Source organism: Sceloporus undulatus, chromosome 4 (assembly GCF_019175285.1).
Source record: "Sceloporus undulatus isolate JIND9_A2432 ecotype Alabama chromosome 4, SceUnd_v1.1, whole genome shotgun sequence".
Classification (NCBI taxonomy): domain Eukaryota; kingdom Metazoa; phylum Chordata; class Lepidosauria; order Squamata; family Phrynosomatidae; genus Sceloporus; species Sceloporus undulatus.
The window spans coordinates 216728714-216745167 of NC_056525.1; the positions used below are offsets into that span (position 1 = coordinate 216728714).

The 16454-nt window shown below is 42.1% G+C and overlaps 1 protein-coding gene across 2 annotated transcripts in view; it reads left to right on the forward strand.

The window, feature by feature from the left end:
- Positions 1-16454, forward strand: part of SLC26A7 (solute carrier family 26 member 7) — a 156202-nt gene that overhangs the window by 55420 nt on the left and 84328 nt on the right. For both annotated transcript variants that reach the window (XM_042466074.1, XM_042466075.1), the window contains exons 3-4: positions 1662-1772; positions 10947-11119. In XM_042466074.1, the coding sequence (XP_042322008.1) occupies positions 1662-1772; positions 10947-11119 (284 nt within the window). The remainder of the gene's footprint in view (positions 1-1661; positions 1773-10946; positions 11120-16454) is intronic.

Consider the following 16454-nt stretch of genomic DNA (forward strand, 5'->3'; position numbering starts at 1 on the left):
CCTTATCTCTTATTGAAAGACCACAGCGGACAAAGGGGTGAGGGAAAGAAAAATGGCGACAGCCACGACGGATGGGGACAGAAAGGGCAACTCCCCCAAGGCCAGCCCCATCGCACTCCACTCCTCCCATCCAGCTAACCCGATTTCAAAGGCTGTCGTTCCTATTTAAATGCTCCGGTTCCTATCCCGATTCAAGGGAAAAATGTAGGTTCGACCCTAGTACTTTTTTAACGCGCGTTAAATGACGAAAACACGATTCAAAATTTTAAACCGCTCTACGATTCGATTTGTAGTGGGGACGATTGCGGGTTGCTCTAGAACCGTTCTAGATTTAAATCGGATCCTAGTAGGAACGCCACTCCTAGGATTCGATTCAGAATGCGGGGTTTTGCCTAGTGAGAACACCCTCTACGTTTATCATTTATTTATTTATTTATTTATATCCTACTCTTTTCCCAGGACTGGGACTTAGAGCGGCTTCACAGCATTAAAAAACAAACAAACAAAAAGTACAATCAAAAACATTTAAAAATAAATAAATAAATGATGTACATTAAAAAGAATGATTAAACTAGTCCAACATTCCAGCCTATCCTTATAGTAATTCCTTAAATGCCTGTTTGAACAGGTAGGTCTTCACCTGCTGGAGGAAAGCCATCAAGGAGGGAGCTGTTCTTATGTCCCTGGGCAGGGAGTTCCAGAGTCTAGGGCAGGGGTAGGCAAGCTTTTTGAGCTGGGGGCTGGATTGCTGTCCCTCAGACAACTGGGGGGCCGAAGCCAAAAATTAAATAATTAAAAAATTTTTGTAAAAATTAATTAATTAAATAAACCGGGACAAATGTAGGACAAAATTTTGAAATGGAGGACACTTTTTATAAAAAATGGAGGACACGCAAAAAAATTTGCTGATTTAAAAAAATGTTAATATAAATGCACGTTTCAGAGGCTTCTATAGACAATTGCCTCCCTTGCCCGCCTCCTCCTGATAGGCCAAAGGCTCCGGCGGCAATCGGCGGCAAGACCAGGTGGGGGCCGGTCCCAAGGCCTTGCCGGGCCGCAGGTTGCCTACCCCTGGTCTAGGGGCAGCCACCAAGAAGGCCCTCTCTTGTGTCCCCACCAACCATGTTTGTTAAGGTGTTGGGATGGAGAGAAGGGCTTCAGAGGATCTCAGAGTCCGGGCCGGTTCATACCAGGAGAAACGTCTGCCAAATAGTGTGGACCTGAGCCATGTAGGGCTTTGTAGGTTATAACCAGTATCTTGAATTGTGCCCGGAAACAAACTGGCAGCCAATGAAGCTGTTTCAACAGGGGAGTTGTGTTTAGTGGCCACATAGGAGTTGTTATCATCCCCCAACATTGTGATGGATGTGACTGATTGGAGCTGCAGTCCAACAACATTTGGACGCATGAGGTACAAACCTGCACATGTTTTCTATGGTAGAATTTCTTCATGCCTGAGATAGACTAACCAGGACTATGTAGATAGATAGTATGTGTAAGGCAGCTTCAACTATCACTATTTATTATGTTGTATCACTTTTAAAAATGAGCTAAGAATGGGATCCCAATTACAACTTAGTACTGGCAATAGAATGAAATATAAGTACTGGTAACAGTGTGAAATATAATATGATCCCTAACTCCCATCTATTTTTTTATAGGGCTTGCCTTTGCTGTTCTGTCTTCAGTGCATCCTGTGTTTGGTTTATACGGATCTCTCTTCCCTGCTGTTATTTACGCCATATTTGGAATGGGTCGGCATGTTGCCACAGGTAAGCACTTTGAAATCCTTGCCTAACCAGTTTTGAAAATACAACAGGCACATTTGGCTGAGTTTAAAAGTATGAGGCTAAAAGAACAAGTCTGTTCTCTGGTGGAGAAACACACAGTAATTCATGTCTACCAGGTCTATTTGAATGATGAACCAAATTCTCAGGGCACAATTCAACCAAACTGCAACTGTTCAGAAACAAGCTTTACAGCTTTTAGCTTCCATTCCTTTGTATGAGGAGCCCCATATGGGTTCCGCAAAGGTAAATGCACCCCCCTCCCCAGTAACGCCACTGACTCGGTGCTCATTATATTTAATCAGGCTAGCTGAAGGCAATGGTTCCTGACCTGCAGCTTAGAGGAGGTAGAAATTAAAGAAGCTGCATTAATATGCATACTGCTGTGCTTCCTCTATTACTACATTTCCCCTCTCCATTTAAGAAATAGATCAGCCTAAGTACCCTAAATGGGAGCCAGCGTGGTGCAGTTGGACTATGGCTGCATCTGCACTGCAGAATTAATGCCGTTTGACACTGCTTTAACTGCAAGGACTCAGTGTGATAGAAATCTGGGATTTGTAGTTTTGTGTGATATTTAGCCTTCTTTGCCCGAGACCGCTGTTGCCACAACAAACTATAAATCCCAGGATTCTATAGCACTGACTCATGGCAGTTGAACTGGTGTTAAACTGCATTAGTTCTGCAGTGCGGATTAGACTTATGACTCTGGAGATCAGGGTTCAGTTCCCTGCTCAGCCATAGACACCCACTGGGTGCTCTTGGATTAGTCACACTACTCTCAGCCACAAAAAATCCCATGATAGGATTGCCATAAATCAGAAATGACTTGAAAGCACACTGCAACAAATACCCTATGGACATCTGATCCTTTTTAATCTTGTAAGCTAAGCAGGGTTACTCCTGCTTAGTACTTGGATGGGAGAACACCAATGAACACCAAGTACTGTAGGCTATGGGTTCGTACACACCGCCATAAAGTGGCATGCTGCAGGTGATACTAGGGTTAGGGAGTGCGCACCAACCGCATGCTCCCTAACTCTAGTCCGTGGTACTGCCGGCATCATGGTGGCCTCTCATCCACATGGGGGGCCGGCATGATGCCAGTACTGCCATGCATCATCCCCACAGCCACACAGGGAAGCAACATGATAAGAGCTAAGACGCAACCCTTATGACGTTGCAGAAAAGAGCTGCATTTTGCAGCTCCTTCCTAAAGCGGCTTGTTCCTGCAGCAACTACATGGCCATGGGGACAATCCTGAGGGGTGTCCGGGTGTCTAAGGGCATGAAGCCCCAAGGACACCCCTTTTCTAGGCCTGGAAAATGCTGGATTGGGGCCACAGGGCTGCCAGTGAGGTTGCCCTGGCCCCAATCCAGGCCTATATTTCAGAGGAAGGAACTGGCAAAATCACCTCTGAGTCTGAAAAACCCACAAAAAAACACCTCTGAGTATTTCTTGCCTCAGAAAATCCTATGAAATTCATGGGCTTGTGATAAGTCAACTGGCGACTTAAAGGCACACACACACAAACGCATTGAAGAAAACTATTTTTAGGGTGTGTGAAGCATAGTTACTATTTTTCTGTAATTGTGCAGAAACTACAGAATTAACATTGTACCAAGATTTCCTTTCTTCAGTGCCAAACAATTGTTTAAATGGCTCATGTTGCCAGGTTGATCCTGCAGCTTATTGTAGTAGAAATGGAAAGAATATTTGAAAATATTAAAAACTTGTAAAATAATATGTTTGGACCCTTTGCACAAAACTTGCAAGTAGTATTTTTCTACAGGAAACAGCAAAACAAAAACAAAATGTATGTGCAAATTCCGCACATAGTATATCCCAAACTGCAAATAATCTTTGAAAACTGTGCAGGTTTTGACAACTTTCATGCACTAGGAAGAAAACTGCCAAAATTACTTAGGTATGGCACTATACTAGAAAAAAATTAGTAATGAATTACATCCTTACTGTTAAGAGCCAACACTATTGGAAAAACATTAAGAAGAGCCCTCCCATTTCAGACAAATTGTTAGTTTACCTAGTCCAGCATACTGTTTCCAGAATTCTGTGGGCCAAGAGAATGCCCCTATGAAGCTTAAAAGCAATACGAAGAAGTTTTAGCCTTCTCTCGCTGTCTCTGAGCAACAATCATGACAGCAAGTAATATGTAACATTTCACTTTACCACATGGGGGAAATTGGGGGTTTAACCAGCAATTAACCCATGAAAATCATGCAATTGCAATTAAAGATCCATTATCCCAGGAATAATGAGGGAATAATGTGGCAATAAACAGCAATAAATCATTCACAGGATTTCCTTGTGAATGATTTGTTGCTGCTTATTGTCAGTTTATTCCGGGATAATGACATTTTACTGTCGATGGTGTGTGAAAATCTTAATTGTGATTGCACGATTTTCATGGGTTATTCACTGGTTAACCCCCCCGCCCCCGATTTTCCCTATGTGAGTCCTTATATGTGAGTCAATTTGTGAGCCAATATGAAGACTTCTGAACACTATATTCAGAAACCTGGTTTTAGATGTACAAAAAACACAATATTCAGAAACCTGGTCTTGGATGTACATTGGGGCAAAAACTGAAGTACAAATTAGTATATATATAAAAGTGAAACCACATATTTTGCAGATCATGAATGTTAATTATCAATTGTTCTTTGCTATAGATAAGGCATCTGTTTTATTTGAATAAGTAGATTTACAGTTACAGTTTCCAGTTAATCATATATCAGAGTTTATGCAGATGGCTGTTACTGCATCTTTTTTTCCAGGACCCATCTAAATGTTGGGAAAAAGCTAATCCCTTTGAGATTGTATGGCTGGTGAATGAAAGGTTATTTGTGTCAAAAATTCCGTATCTATAGAAAACTAAGATATTAAGTGAGAAGATGGATTTTTTTTTGTATGTGCAGTGAGGGTTTTATGTGGAGGTCACACAGTCTCATTCTTAGGCACTGCTTCACCTCAATATGCAGATTAGCTACCAGATGAATTATTCACATATACAAACAGTTCTTTAATACATGTAAAAAGATAGAATTCAAAGACATAGCTGTATTAGTCTGGAAAATCATTATGCAAATGGATCTTGCAGCTCCGTTGAGACTATCTGAAAGAAAGAGGCTGGCAGAATGAGCTTTTGTCAACTTGCAGCACCTTTGAGACTAACTGAAAGAAAGAAGCTGGTAGTATGAGCTTTCGTATACTTGAGCCTGCTTTCTCAGAAGCGTGTATCTGAGGAACATGCATCTGAGGAAGAAGGCTCAAGTCTACGAAAGCTCATACCAGCCCTTTTCTTTGAATTTGGCCCTGTACAAACCGGCCATTAAGGCCGGCATGGGAGGTGGAGTTGGGGTGTAGCTTCCTCACGATGCACACCCAACTCTGTCCCCCAGAGCGCCCTGACACCGTGTGCCGTATGGTGCTCGTCATGCAGCACTGAAGACAATGTGACTATGGTGCCCTTTTGAGGGCGCAAAAAGGAGCTGCTTTTTGCAGCTCTTTTTTGCACCCTCAAAAGGCCGGATCACGGCTATGGTATGAGGTTGCCATAGCTCCAATCTGGCTAGGAAAGGGGCGGCATCCCTCTACCCCTTAGGGGCTATATGTACAGCCCTTTGATCGCAAAGGTGCTACAAGATCCTTTTGTATGTAAGAAGATATTCTCTTATCCACATGGCTGATTGGTTGATTCAAATAAACATAGAACCAAGACAGTCTATACATTTAAAGTATAATGGAATAGGAGGAAGAAGGTCTCACCAAATCATTGTCTTCCTTTGTTGGGGAAAAGATACTTGGATTCCGTGACTTAGTCTTTCCTTGATTTTGTAGCATTTAGGTACATCATCACAGAAATTGTGAGCATTTGGGTTCAATAAATTTGGCTTTGTGGAGAGGCTTGCCAGGCCCAGAAAATTCTTGAGGGAGCCAGTCAGAGCCCAATGCCTGGCTCTGTGGGGGTCCTTCCTTACAGAAAAACATAGTGGGAAAGGTGGCCACAGGGGCATAATGGTAATGGTAATGATGGATGGAAATAACTGGAGCTAATGGCAGTGCTAAGAGGGATCTATGATAGAACCTATGCTACCACTTTTGCATGTAGAGTGTGTACTGAATTCAAAGATATAGCCAGGTTAGTCTGTAGAATCAGTATGTAGAGCGATCTTGTAGTACCTTTGAGACTAACTGAAAGAATGAAATGGATCTGAGGAAATAGACTTAAGTATACGAAAGCTCATGCTGCCAACTTCTTTCTTTCAGTTAGTCTCAAAGGTGCTACAAGATCTCTCTACATACAGCATGTATACTCTTTCACTCTGTGATTTGTAGTTTGTTGTGGTACCATAGCTCTGTGTCAGGAAAGGCTAAATACCTCACAAAACTTCAAATCCCAGAATTCCATAGTATTGAGTCATGGCAGTTAAAGTGGTATTAAATTAGAGCAGTGTGGCAGCAGCCTTGGACTGAAGAGATTCTTGATAGTTTGGGACTTTACAAAAATTTGTTCATAGTTGTTTTGCACAGAAAATAGACAAAATGTTTTCTATGTAGAAACATTATTTTTGGTGCAGAAAATAGTGTATTTAAGGACTCATTCTGCACAAAACTTGTGTGTGATTAATGAGCAAGGAAAGCTACATTTTTTGCATAGGAATTGGATTTCCTGCATGGCAGGGGGTTGGACTGGTTGGCCCGTGCGGTCTCTTCCAACTCTATGATTCTATGGCATGTTACAGACCGCCCTTTTGGGGCGGCCTGTAAGCAGCCCTTTCCCCGCTGTATCGGGGCCTCAGCTGCCACAACGGCAGCCTCCGAGGCCCCGATCTGTCACTTTCCAGGCCATGGGGAAGCTGCAAAAGGCCGTTTCCCGCGGCCTGGAAAGGGGTGTCCTTGGGGCTTCATGCTCCAAGGAAACCTGATGGCGGCGGGGAGGAGGAGAAAGGGGCCGCTTGGCCCCTTTCTCCTCTGCGTCGCTGGAGCAGCCATGTAAAGGTTGCGCCCAGCGATGCAAAGCTGGAAGGAGCTCCAAAACGGAGTTCCTTCTGGGGCCACAGAAAGGGCGCTCTAGGTGCCCTCACGCGGCCCCACTACGTCACAACCATGCCGCCCCGTTTAGAGGCGGCACGGTGGTGACATCATCATGGCGGCCCCCGTGTAGAACGGGCGCCGCCATTTTGTACGTGCTGAGCACGTACTAGGGTTGGGGGCGTCTGGAAGGGATGCCCCTTTCTAACCCTAGTACGTGCTGAGCACGTACTTTTAGGTGCGTCTGTAACACGCCAATGATTCTATGATTTTATGTGCAGAAAACAATATTTCTATGCAAAACTATTATTTTCTGCACAGAAAATATTGTTCCGGTGTTAAACAACCACATGCATATTTTACACAGAAAAAGTTATGGTTTATGAAATAAACTGCTTCCTTTGAAAAGTACAGTACTGAAAATTGTCTTCCCCAGAAAAAAGTCTAAGTGTAAATGATCTAAAAAAAAAGTCGAGGGAGAAAAACAGCAGAGGCTGTCAGTCTACTCAGTGGTGCATCCTACTGATTACTTAAGTCCACTTACTTCTGGTGCTTTGGTCTGATACAACATGGCTTCTCTTATATTCTTATCCTCCTTTCTCTCTCTCTCTCTCTCTTTTGTAACGTAGACTGTGAAGTCCTAGGTGAGGGGAGAGTTCCGTGTACATTGATAGCAGGGCCCATATAAACAACACTGATAGTTTCATCGGCGTGGTACAGTAAACTGATTTGCAATATTCCCTCCCATTGTTAGAAGGAAGCTATCACCATCAGCAAATGATTGTGTACATGTTATTGTGGGAGTTCAGTGAACCGAGATAATTTATATGTTCTGATGGACATCCCAATAACTCTCACTGAGAACAAAGAAAGGGTCCTTCCAAGATAATAATTTGAGACACTGGCCTCCCAGAATGATCAGCAGAGGAGTTTTTTTTTTCCAGAGAAGAGACCATCTGGTCTCAGTTGCAGAAAACAATAGAGATGGGTATGGGGTCATAGCTTCTTTTTAGTTAATAGGGTCTGGAAAGGATGGAGGAAGAGAAAGAGCTGTGGGAGTCTTTCAGATATTGGGGAGGGGTGTTTTGCCTTGGAAATTCAGAGCTTTGTGGAACCACACACAAAGCTAACCCCTCAGGGTTTGAAAAGCCCAAGTATATGCACATTCCCGTCGGTTGTTATTATGCTTTCTAAGGAGCAATCATTGTCTTTTGAGTAATTGCGTGGTTTTTCAAAAAATAGCCTGTGTGCCAAAACGTGCATTCAGTGCTACGTTTAACAGCTCTGTAGGAGCCATGTGGTCTACTGGGAAAGCAACTTTCTGTCCAAAGTACATAGAATTTGCATTGAAACGTATGCAAAGCATATTGTCAAAGGCCCCTTGCAACTCACTGCAAAGTTGGATTTGAAGTTTGTGGCAAGTTCCTTGGAAGCTATGATAACTCTGAGTCAGCAAAGTAGACATTACGTAGTTATTTCATTTTTAGTGAAATAATTGCCCAACGGGGACATGATTGGTTTCTTCATGAAAGGGATTTAGGCCATCTGGTGCTTTGGAAAAATGTTGTTATGTAGTTGAATTTTCTTTTTTTTTTAAGGTGGTGAATATCTGAGTAGTACAGTTGATACAGAATTTACTTTATCTAGCTCACCTTTAGATAAAATAATCATTTCCGGAATGAAAGTGTTGTTTTTCAGCAAATCATGAAAGACATGGTTTATTAAAATGTATCTTTGGAACTGCTATGTATTCACTTTTTGTTTCTGGAGAACAATTACCAACTTTTATACTGTAAGTGATTTTATGAGTGATTTTATGGTTGTTTAATGTAGGAAATGTGTGACCCTTCAGACGCTGATGGACTGCAACTCCCATCATCTCTTACAAATTGGTTTTCTGGCTAAGGTTGATGGGAAGTGCACTCCAGTCTCTGGAGTGCCACACATTCTCCACTCCTGGTTTAATAGATGAATAAGGGCTGAAAACACATATAATATCATATTAAAACAGCCTGTTTTTATGATATTTAATTCAAAGAGTAGTATATATTCGGAAAATGTTTAAAAGAATTAACTGTAGTGCAGTGACTGTTATCCTAAATATACTTGACAAGGATCAAGTTCCATTGGATGCAGTGGGCTTTCTTGCAAATAAACATGCATAGAATTGCGCTGCAGAAACTGCATAGCTAGGAGGTCTCTGCTTCAAAACCTTTACTTGTTACGATTTCATCTGGAGCTAAGCAATCATTCTCTCATCTGCAATATGGAAATAATACTAACTATTGACCTACCTTACAGAGTTGCTGTATGTTAGTATATATGAAATGCATAACAACTGTACTGTTTTTTAAAATGTTTGTAAATTGCCTTGAATCCTGTGCTGGAAAAAAGACAGGGTATTAAACAAACAATTTTTAAGTGTTTTATGTAAATGTCTATTGCTGTAAGTGCTATATGAATGTTTATTGTTTTATTAATATTAAAACTGACGTTCTAAAGATGGTATGGTGTGCCCTGTATTATACCTGCAATAACTCCAGAATAATACATTCTTTATTTGCCTGCTGACTGCATCTTACTGCAAAGAAGTGAATTTGTATTCTCCACTTTCAACTCTGTCCTGTGATCAGCTTTCCCAAAGAGGAATCTACTGGGATTCAGAACTTTTAGATGCAAACATTAGTTTTTATCTTGCATTTGTTTCTGTTAAAATAAGAAAAGAAAGGTGACTTTGGCTGGTTTTCCCCTTGCACATTGAGAAAATGTGCTTTGAAGGCTTGTAAAATAGCTGAGGGATGCCATTTCAGCAAAGGAGAATTCAGCAGCTTGCTAATTTTATCTTTGTGAATTAAGGAATGGAGCCATAGCATTAATTTTTGGAATATCATGTAACATTGTAGTCTTGAAATTCATTACAAAGAGTTCAAAAATGCCCTCGAAGGTGAAACTTCAAAATCATCAGCTGCAAATGTTCAGAAACAAATAATCGAAGTTGAATTACTGAAATGTCACTCAGGTTTGAACTCCTGCAGAATGTTATTTTACAACTCTTACAATATGTGCAAAGTACTCAGCTCTACCTATACCAGTTCTTGCTTCCCCCTCACATCCCATTCTAGACAGGAACAATTAGGAGGTGAACCTGAACTTTCAGTTTGTTGCCTGCTATTTACCTGGAGGAGCTAAACATTCAACATGAAACCCTCTTGGTGCAAAACAATCAGTTTGGCTTCCTCTGAACTATAAGATTGCTTTACCTTTTTGCATAAAGCCAGGAGCCCTTTTACACTAATCGATTGTGACACTATGATTCCACTTTGACTGCCATGGTTGCATCCAATGGAGTCTTGAGGTTTGTATTTTAGTGAATAAGTAGAGCTCTCTGGCTGAGAACTTTAAATACTTTTCCCTAAACTGCAAATCCCAGGATTCCATAGGATGAAACCATGACACTTAACAAGTGGAACCATGGTGCTATAATTGTATAATGTGAAAGGACATTAAGTCTTTGCTGCAGACCTCTCTTTTGGACAGTGGCAGCTAGTGGCCACTCTCAATGGGATGGTGAATCTACTTCAGGCCTTATTCTGGATTTTAGAGAAGCTGGATCATAGTACTGCATCTGTTTTGGGTATAGGTTTCAGCACCTTGGATAGCTCCATTAAGTTTGAATTTACCACCACCACCACTGTTATTAGTTGGAAGGCTTTCATACTACCACCCAAATTTGTAGAGATTTCAATCACACCTGTATTATTTCATATGTATGCTGCTGCATGAGTTGTACGCAACCAGACAAAATGAGATTTTTTTTTAAAAAAACAACCTCACTATATTCATTGTGGACAAATGGGCTTTCAATAGGCAAATACGTTTTCATAACAAGAAACAAATGTTTAAAGGTGATGTGTTGAGGAAACAGAATACTATACATGCCTAATGCCAAGCAAATGTAGTGGTGGGTATCTGAACCCTAAGCTTACACCTTAAGAAGAATGATTTGGACATAATACTCACAGATTTCAATGCCACTTCCTTCTTAGGATCACAGTACAAATAGGAGAAATCTCAAAATGGATTATCTGTCTTCTTCTTTCACAGGAACCTTTGCTTTGACTTCCTTGATATCTGCCAATGCTGTCGAGCGTCTTGTTCCGTCCACTATCAGCAATTTCACAACAGACAATAACTCTGTAGTTTTGGGCTTATCTGAGTTCGAGATGCAGAGGATTGGAGTTGCTGCAGCAGTGTCATTATTAGGAGGGCTCATTCAAGTAGGTATATTTTTATTCCACCAGTTTTGGCTACGTGCTTTCAAGTCAGCTCTGACTCACGGTGACTGTATCACAGTTTTGTTATTTTGGAAAGAGTGCTATTGCCTAAGAATGAGACTGTGTGACCTCCTTAAGTCAGCCAGTGCGATTCTGTGCCTGAGTAGGGTTTCAGTCTTAGACCAGTACCCAAACCATTACACCTCATTCGCACTCATTCTAATAGTACATGCGTGGGAAAACTGAGCAGTAAACTGCAATGTCCTTGGATCTCTCCTATTGCTGCAGTTTTCATGGGAAACAAAGTCATGGCATGAAGTACTCTCAAAAGATTTGAGGTTTGATATTGTGTAAGCAGAATGGGAAGAGAACTCATTGCTACACTCCAGTACCATAAAAACTAAGAGTGAAAGGAGCTTTGTTCATGCATGTAATTTTACAAATAAAACAGGGCACACCGTCTCTATTATAGGTTGTGGTTTATATAAAACCAGGACAGTATTTTGATCAAGCTGATTCCTGCTATATATATAACAACAACAACAACAACAACAACAACAACAATTTCTATCCTGTCTCTCCAAAAAGATCGAGGTGGTTTACATCAATAAAAGCCATACAGTACAACAGAATATAATTCCACAATCCCCCTCCCTCCTTAGCACCAAATCAATAACAATAAGTATAACATAACAATAACTATAATAAAATACAATTAAAATCATTAAAATGATTGCTAAGACAAAAATAGGACAGTCAAGGGATAGTCAACAGGATGGTCCATATCAGATGGGTGACTGAGTCAATTATATAGGGAAATTGCTCTATTTGATCCTGCAAGGTTTTTCTTGAACAAGTTATTTATTTATCAGTTACATTTGTATCCCATCTTTCCTACAATTATCTCAAGGTGGAGCACATGGTCTTCTTGCTCCTTGTGCTTTATCAACATGACAACCATATATAAAGCAGGTCAGGCAGGAGGAGTAAGTTTTGTGGCTGAGGACAAGAAGCCAGTTTTCCCAAGCTCCAATCCAACCTGCTAATCACTTCTCTACATTGGCTCCCCATACATATGATACCACACCACTTTCCACATTCTGATTCTTGGGGGGAATCCTATAAATATTAAATTATGATTGATTCAGATGATAGCCCTGTGAAGATGGAGGGTGCTGAAAAAATAATCCCATGTCACATAACTCTGTGCACATGGCTTATCATGTGGCTAGTAGTATGGGGATTTTCTGTGACTGGGCTGTAACCACACAATGAGTGACTTGCAAAGGACAAGAGAATGCATCTTGTAGCATCTGCATATTTGAAATTGGTCCCATCTTACAGTTCCAGAGAATTCCATCTCTAGTGTCTCCCTGCAACTAGGCATATTATGTAGAATTTCCACTGTAACTGGTACCTGTTGATAAATTAAGTGTATTTGGGACCAAAGAAGGAAGCTGGAGTACCATAGAATCATAGAATAATAGAGTTGGACAGACAACAGTTTTTTTACCCTTGGAAAAGTTTAGTGCAAAGATCATCCTGCTGCTTCATAATACCTTTCTTATGTTACATTTCTGTTGGCAAACTTAACTAAGAAAGCTGGTTCTGTCACTCTTTTAATCTGTTTAATGCACTTCCTTCTTTAAAATATAGCTGAATCTAAATCTTGAGAATATTTTCAAGGACACTGTACATTCACACAGACCATCCGTTAGATCCAACAGGCCTGGCTAGCACCCTCTGCAAACAGAATATTGGTGGCAGCTTATTTTTAATAGAGGTCACAATGAATGCCACATTTACACCACCAGTGAGCTAACAAGTAATAATTTTTCCCCAGATATTGAGTTATGGACATCACATGTAGGTGCATGTATAGTATAACAGTGACTTATCCATGTCAGAGAATGCTAGGAATACAGTTCATGAAGATGTTTTGAAGAAATTGGAGAGCTGGGGCAGAGCAAAATTGTAATTTTTAAAATAGATTCTGGACATAATACAGATATGCACAGGCTCAGCCTACCTACCCCCTGCAGGACAGGCATGTGTTGGTGTGTTTTTGTGCCCCAGGACTTGGTTTGTGTGAGTCGAGCCCTGTGCAGCTGCGCAGCACCTGAGGAGCACTGGACCATCTACACTTCCAAAGATGCCGGGAACAGCTGTGTGGAGGGAGAGGGGGGCATGTCGGTGAGAGCGGCACTTCTTTAACCCGGCTTGCCGGCTCCCCCTTCTTTCTGACCCCAAGGACAGACGTGGGTTGGTGTGTTTTTGTGCCCCAGGACTTGGTTTTTGTGAGTCGACTACTGTGAAGCTGCGCAGCGCCTGAGGAGCACCGGACCATCTACACCTCCACAGCTGCGCACATGTGGGTGAGCACAGAGGTGAGAGGAATGAGCCTAATGTGGGCTCTCCTCCAGGTACTGACTGTGTTGCTGTTTAGTGGGGAAATGTTGTATTGTAGGGCTGACGATGGGGACGTGGGGGGGGGTTGCGTTTGAGTTTAGATCTACATGGAGCTCCAATTGAAGTAGTGCAGGGCGGGGGAGATATAGCGTAGTAGCAGGTGGAATTACGATATAAGGGAAGGCAGATCGAGCTTAAACCCATTCCTGCCTTCCATCACCCTCCTACCCAAAAGAACCGAGGATCAATCACCCTCATCCACGAACCCTGTCTCTGCTCCTGTGCAATGCCTAGGTCAATCAAGAATAAGACCCACATTATTTACGATCTTTTGGAAGACAAAACTGTGACCTGCTTGCATTACTGAGACTGCTGGGGCTGAGAGCAATGCAGTGTGGGCCAGGCTCTTCCAGCTGGGTATACTGTTAGGAGCAGACAAGGACATGCGGGCGGGGGGGGGTGTTGCTATAGTCCATAAAAATACTCTCACCTTAAACGGAACCTCCGGAATTGGAATCTTCATTGAGTGTATTTACATGGCCTTGAAGGCTAAGGATAGTCTGTGATTCCTGTTGGTTCTACTGTCACCACGTTGGCTAACTAATCCCTAGCTGAGATGACACAGCTTGGTTCTGGAATGGTGTTGGAGTCTAACCCGACTTCTGGTTCTGGGAGACTTCAAACATCCCTTTCGAGGCCGACTCACAAAATCTAACAGGTGCGCTAGGAGTTTTCATGGCTTCCATGATGGCCATGGCTATACCATTTAGTCTTGGTCCGACGCATTGCTGCAGGTTAATACGATCGATTTTGTCTTATAGTTACGCTGGGACACTCCGTGGCAGAGGTAGGCAGTACCTCTGCTCTGTCATGAGACCCTTACCGGTTAGTTTTCGACTTAAGGCAACTACCCAAATCCCCCCGAGGGTGAGGACAGATTAGGATGGTCCACCTCGAAGCGATGGGAACCCAAAAGGTTCCAGAAGCCTTAGAAAGGGCTTTTATGGTTGGATTTAGATGGCTATTTCTGTTTTGCCTGAACTAACATCTGGGAGGGAACACCGATCCTTCCAGGGTATAACACAGTTTATCGCTAATTAAGCATCCTTTCTAGTCTGCTTCAATAGAAAACCATGGTATATCGAAGATCTACATGAATGAAGTGGTAGAACTAGACTAGAACGCAGTTGGCAGAAGAGTACACCAGTGCTTATCGATAAGATACTCCATGGGCTTTTTGAAGTCATATGGGTGGCAATAGAACGCAGCAAAGAAATCCTTTCTTGCCTGTATTTGCGTCTGCGGAGTCACGTCCAGAAGAGCTGTTCAGGGTGGTCGGGAGCTGACTCAGATTCCCCCAACCCTGAACCTATTTTTGAAACAACTATAGCCTGCTGTGACAATTTCAACAATTCTTTGCAGATAATAAAAATCTCTCAAAATAATGGGCTTGATCTTGACACTGCATTTTTCAACAGAAATATAAGAAGAGGTATCCAGAGCTTCCGTGGACTCTATTAAATGGATCACTTTGAGTTGTTATAACGATGAAGTGGACAAGCTTCTTGGAAGTGTTAGAAGACGAAATTCTTTGCTCTCGTCATGTCCTTCTTGGTTTACCGTCAAGAGTTTGGTTGTGCTTATAACATTACTGTATAAAAAGTATAATCAATGCATCATTCAGTGAGGGAAATTTCATAAAGTCTAAAAACTAGAACAGTTAAAACCATTGCTTAAAAACCCTCTTGACCCCCTGGTAGGAATAATACAGATCGGTCTCATTGTTGCCATTTTAGGTAGGTGATCGAGAGAGGGTCGCCAGTCCAACTCAAGCGTCTTGGATGAAAACGATTAAATGACCATTTCAAACTGGTTTCAGATTCGGTTATGGAGTTGAGACTGACATGGTCGCATTAGTCGATGATCTCCGTCTAATGGGCATCGACAGGGGAAGTGTGACCCGTTGGTTGCTTTTTGGACATTTCAGCGCTTTCGATTACCTTACATGTATTCTTTCTTGAAAGCCTGGGAGTGGGCATTCAGGGGCATGACTCCAGTGGTTTGTTCTACTTCTCGGGCAGATTTCCAGATTTGTTGCATTTGTTATGAGGACACTTGCTCTCTAAGAGAGGATGCCATCTGGTGTCCCTCAGGGAGCTATTTTGTTCCCACTTTGTTTACATTAATGAAACCGCTGGAAGAGATTCATCGGAAGACACAGGGTGCGGTTTTTTATGTACGTGATGAACCCAAATATGCTTCTCTTGTGTTCCCGACTGATGCAGTTAGACTAAGGATGGCGTCTTATTGATGCCTGCCTGGAGAATGGGCTGGATGAGGGAAAACAAACTCAGTCTGAATCCAGAGAAAACGGAAGTACTGGTGATAGGTTCTCCAGGCCTGGGGAAGGAAATTTATCCACCTGTCCTGAACGGGGTCACACTTCCCCTGAAGGACGAAGTTTGCAGTTTAGGAGTACTTCTGGACTCGTCTGTGCAGTTGACATCTCAAGTAGATGCGACAGTCAGAAGTGCTTGACTGCAGCCCTTTCTGGGCCAAAGGGACCTTGAAACTGTGGTACATGCTCTGGTAACCTCTCGATTAGATTTCTGTAATGCGCGCTACATGGGGCTACCCTTGTACCAAGTCCAGAAGCTTCAATTAGTACAAAATATAGCAGCCAGATTGGTCACTGGTGCATCCAGGTTTGACCATAATAATAATATAATAATAATATGCTTTATTTTTATACCGCTTTTCTGAGGTGATCAAAGCGGTTCACAGAATCATTTAAAACTTACACATCATAAAAACAACCTCACAAAAACCAATAAAAATCAAACAACATGCAATAAAGACAAGCAAGATGGCGGTCGGGAGGAGGGCTTGTCTTCTTAGCAGGCAGAGGCCTGTTGTTGCTGGCCTGCTT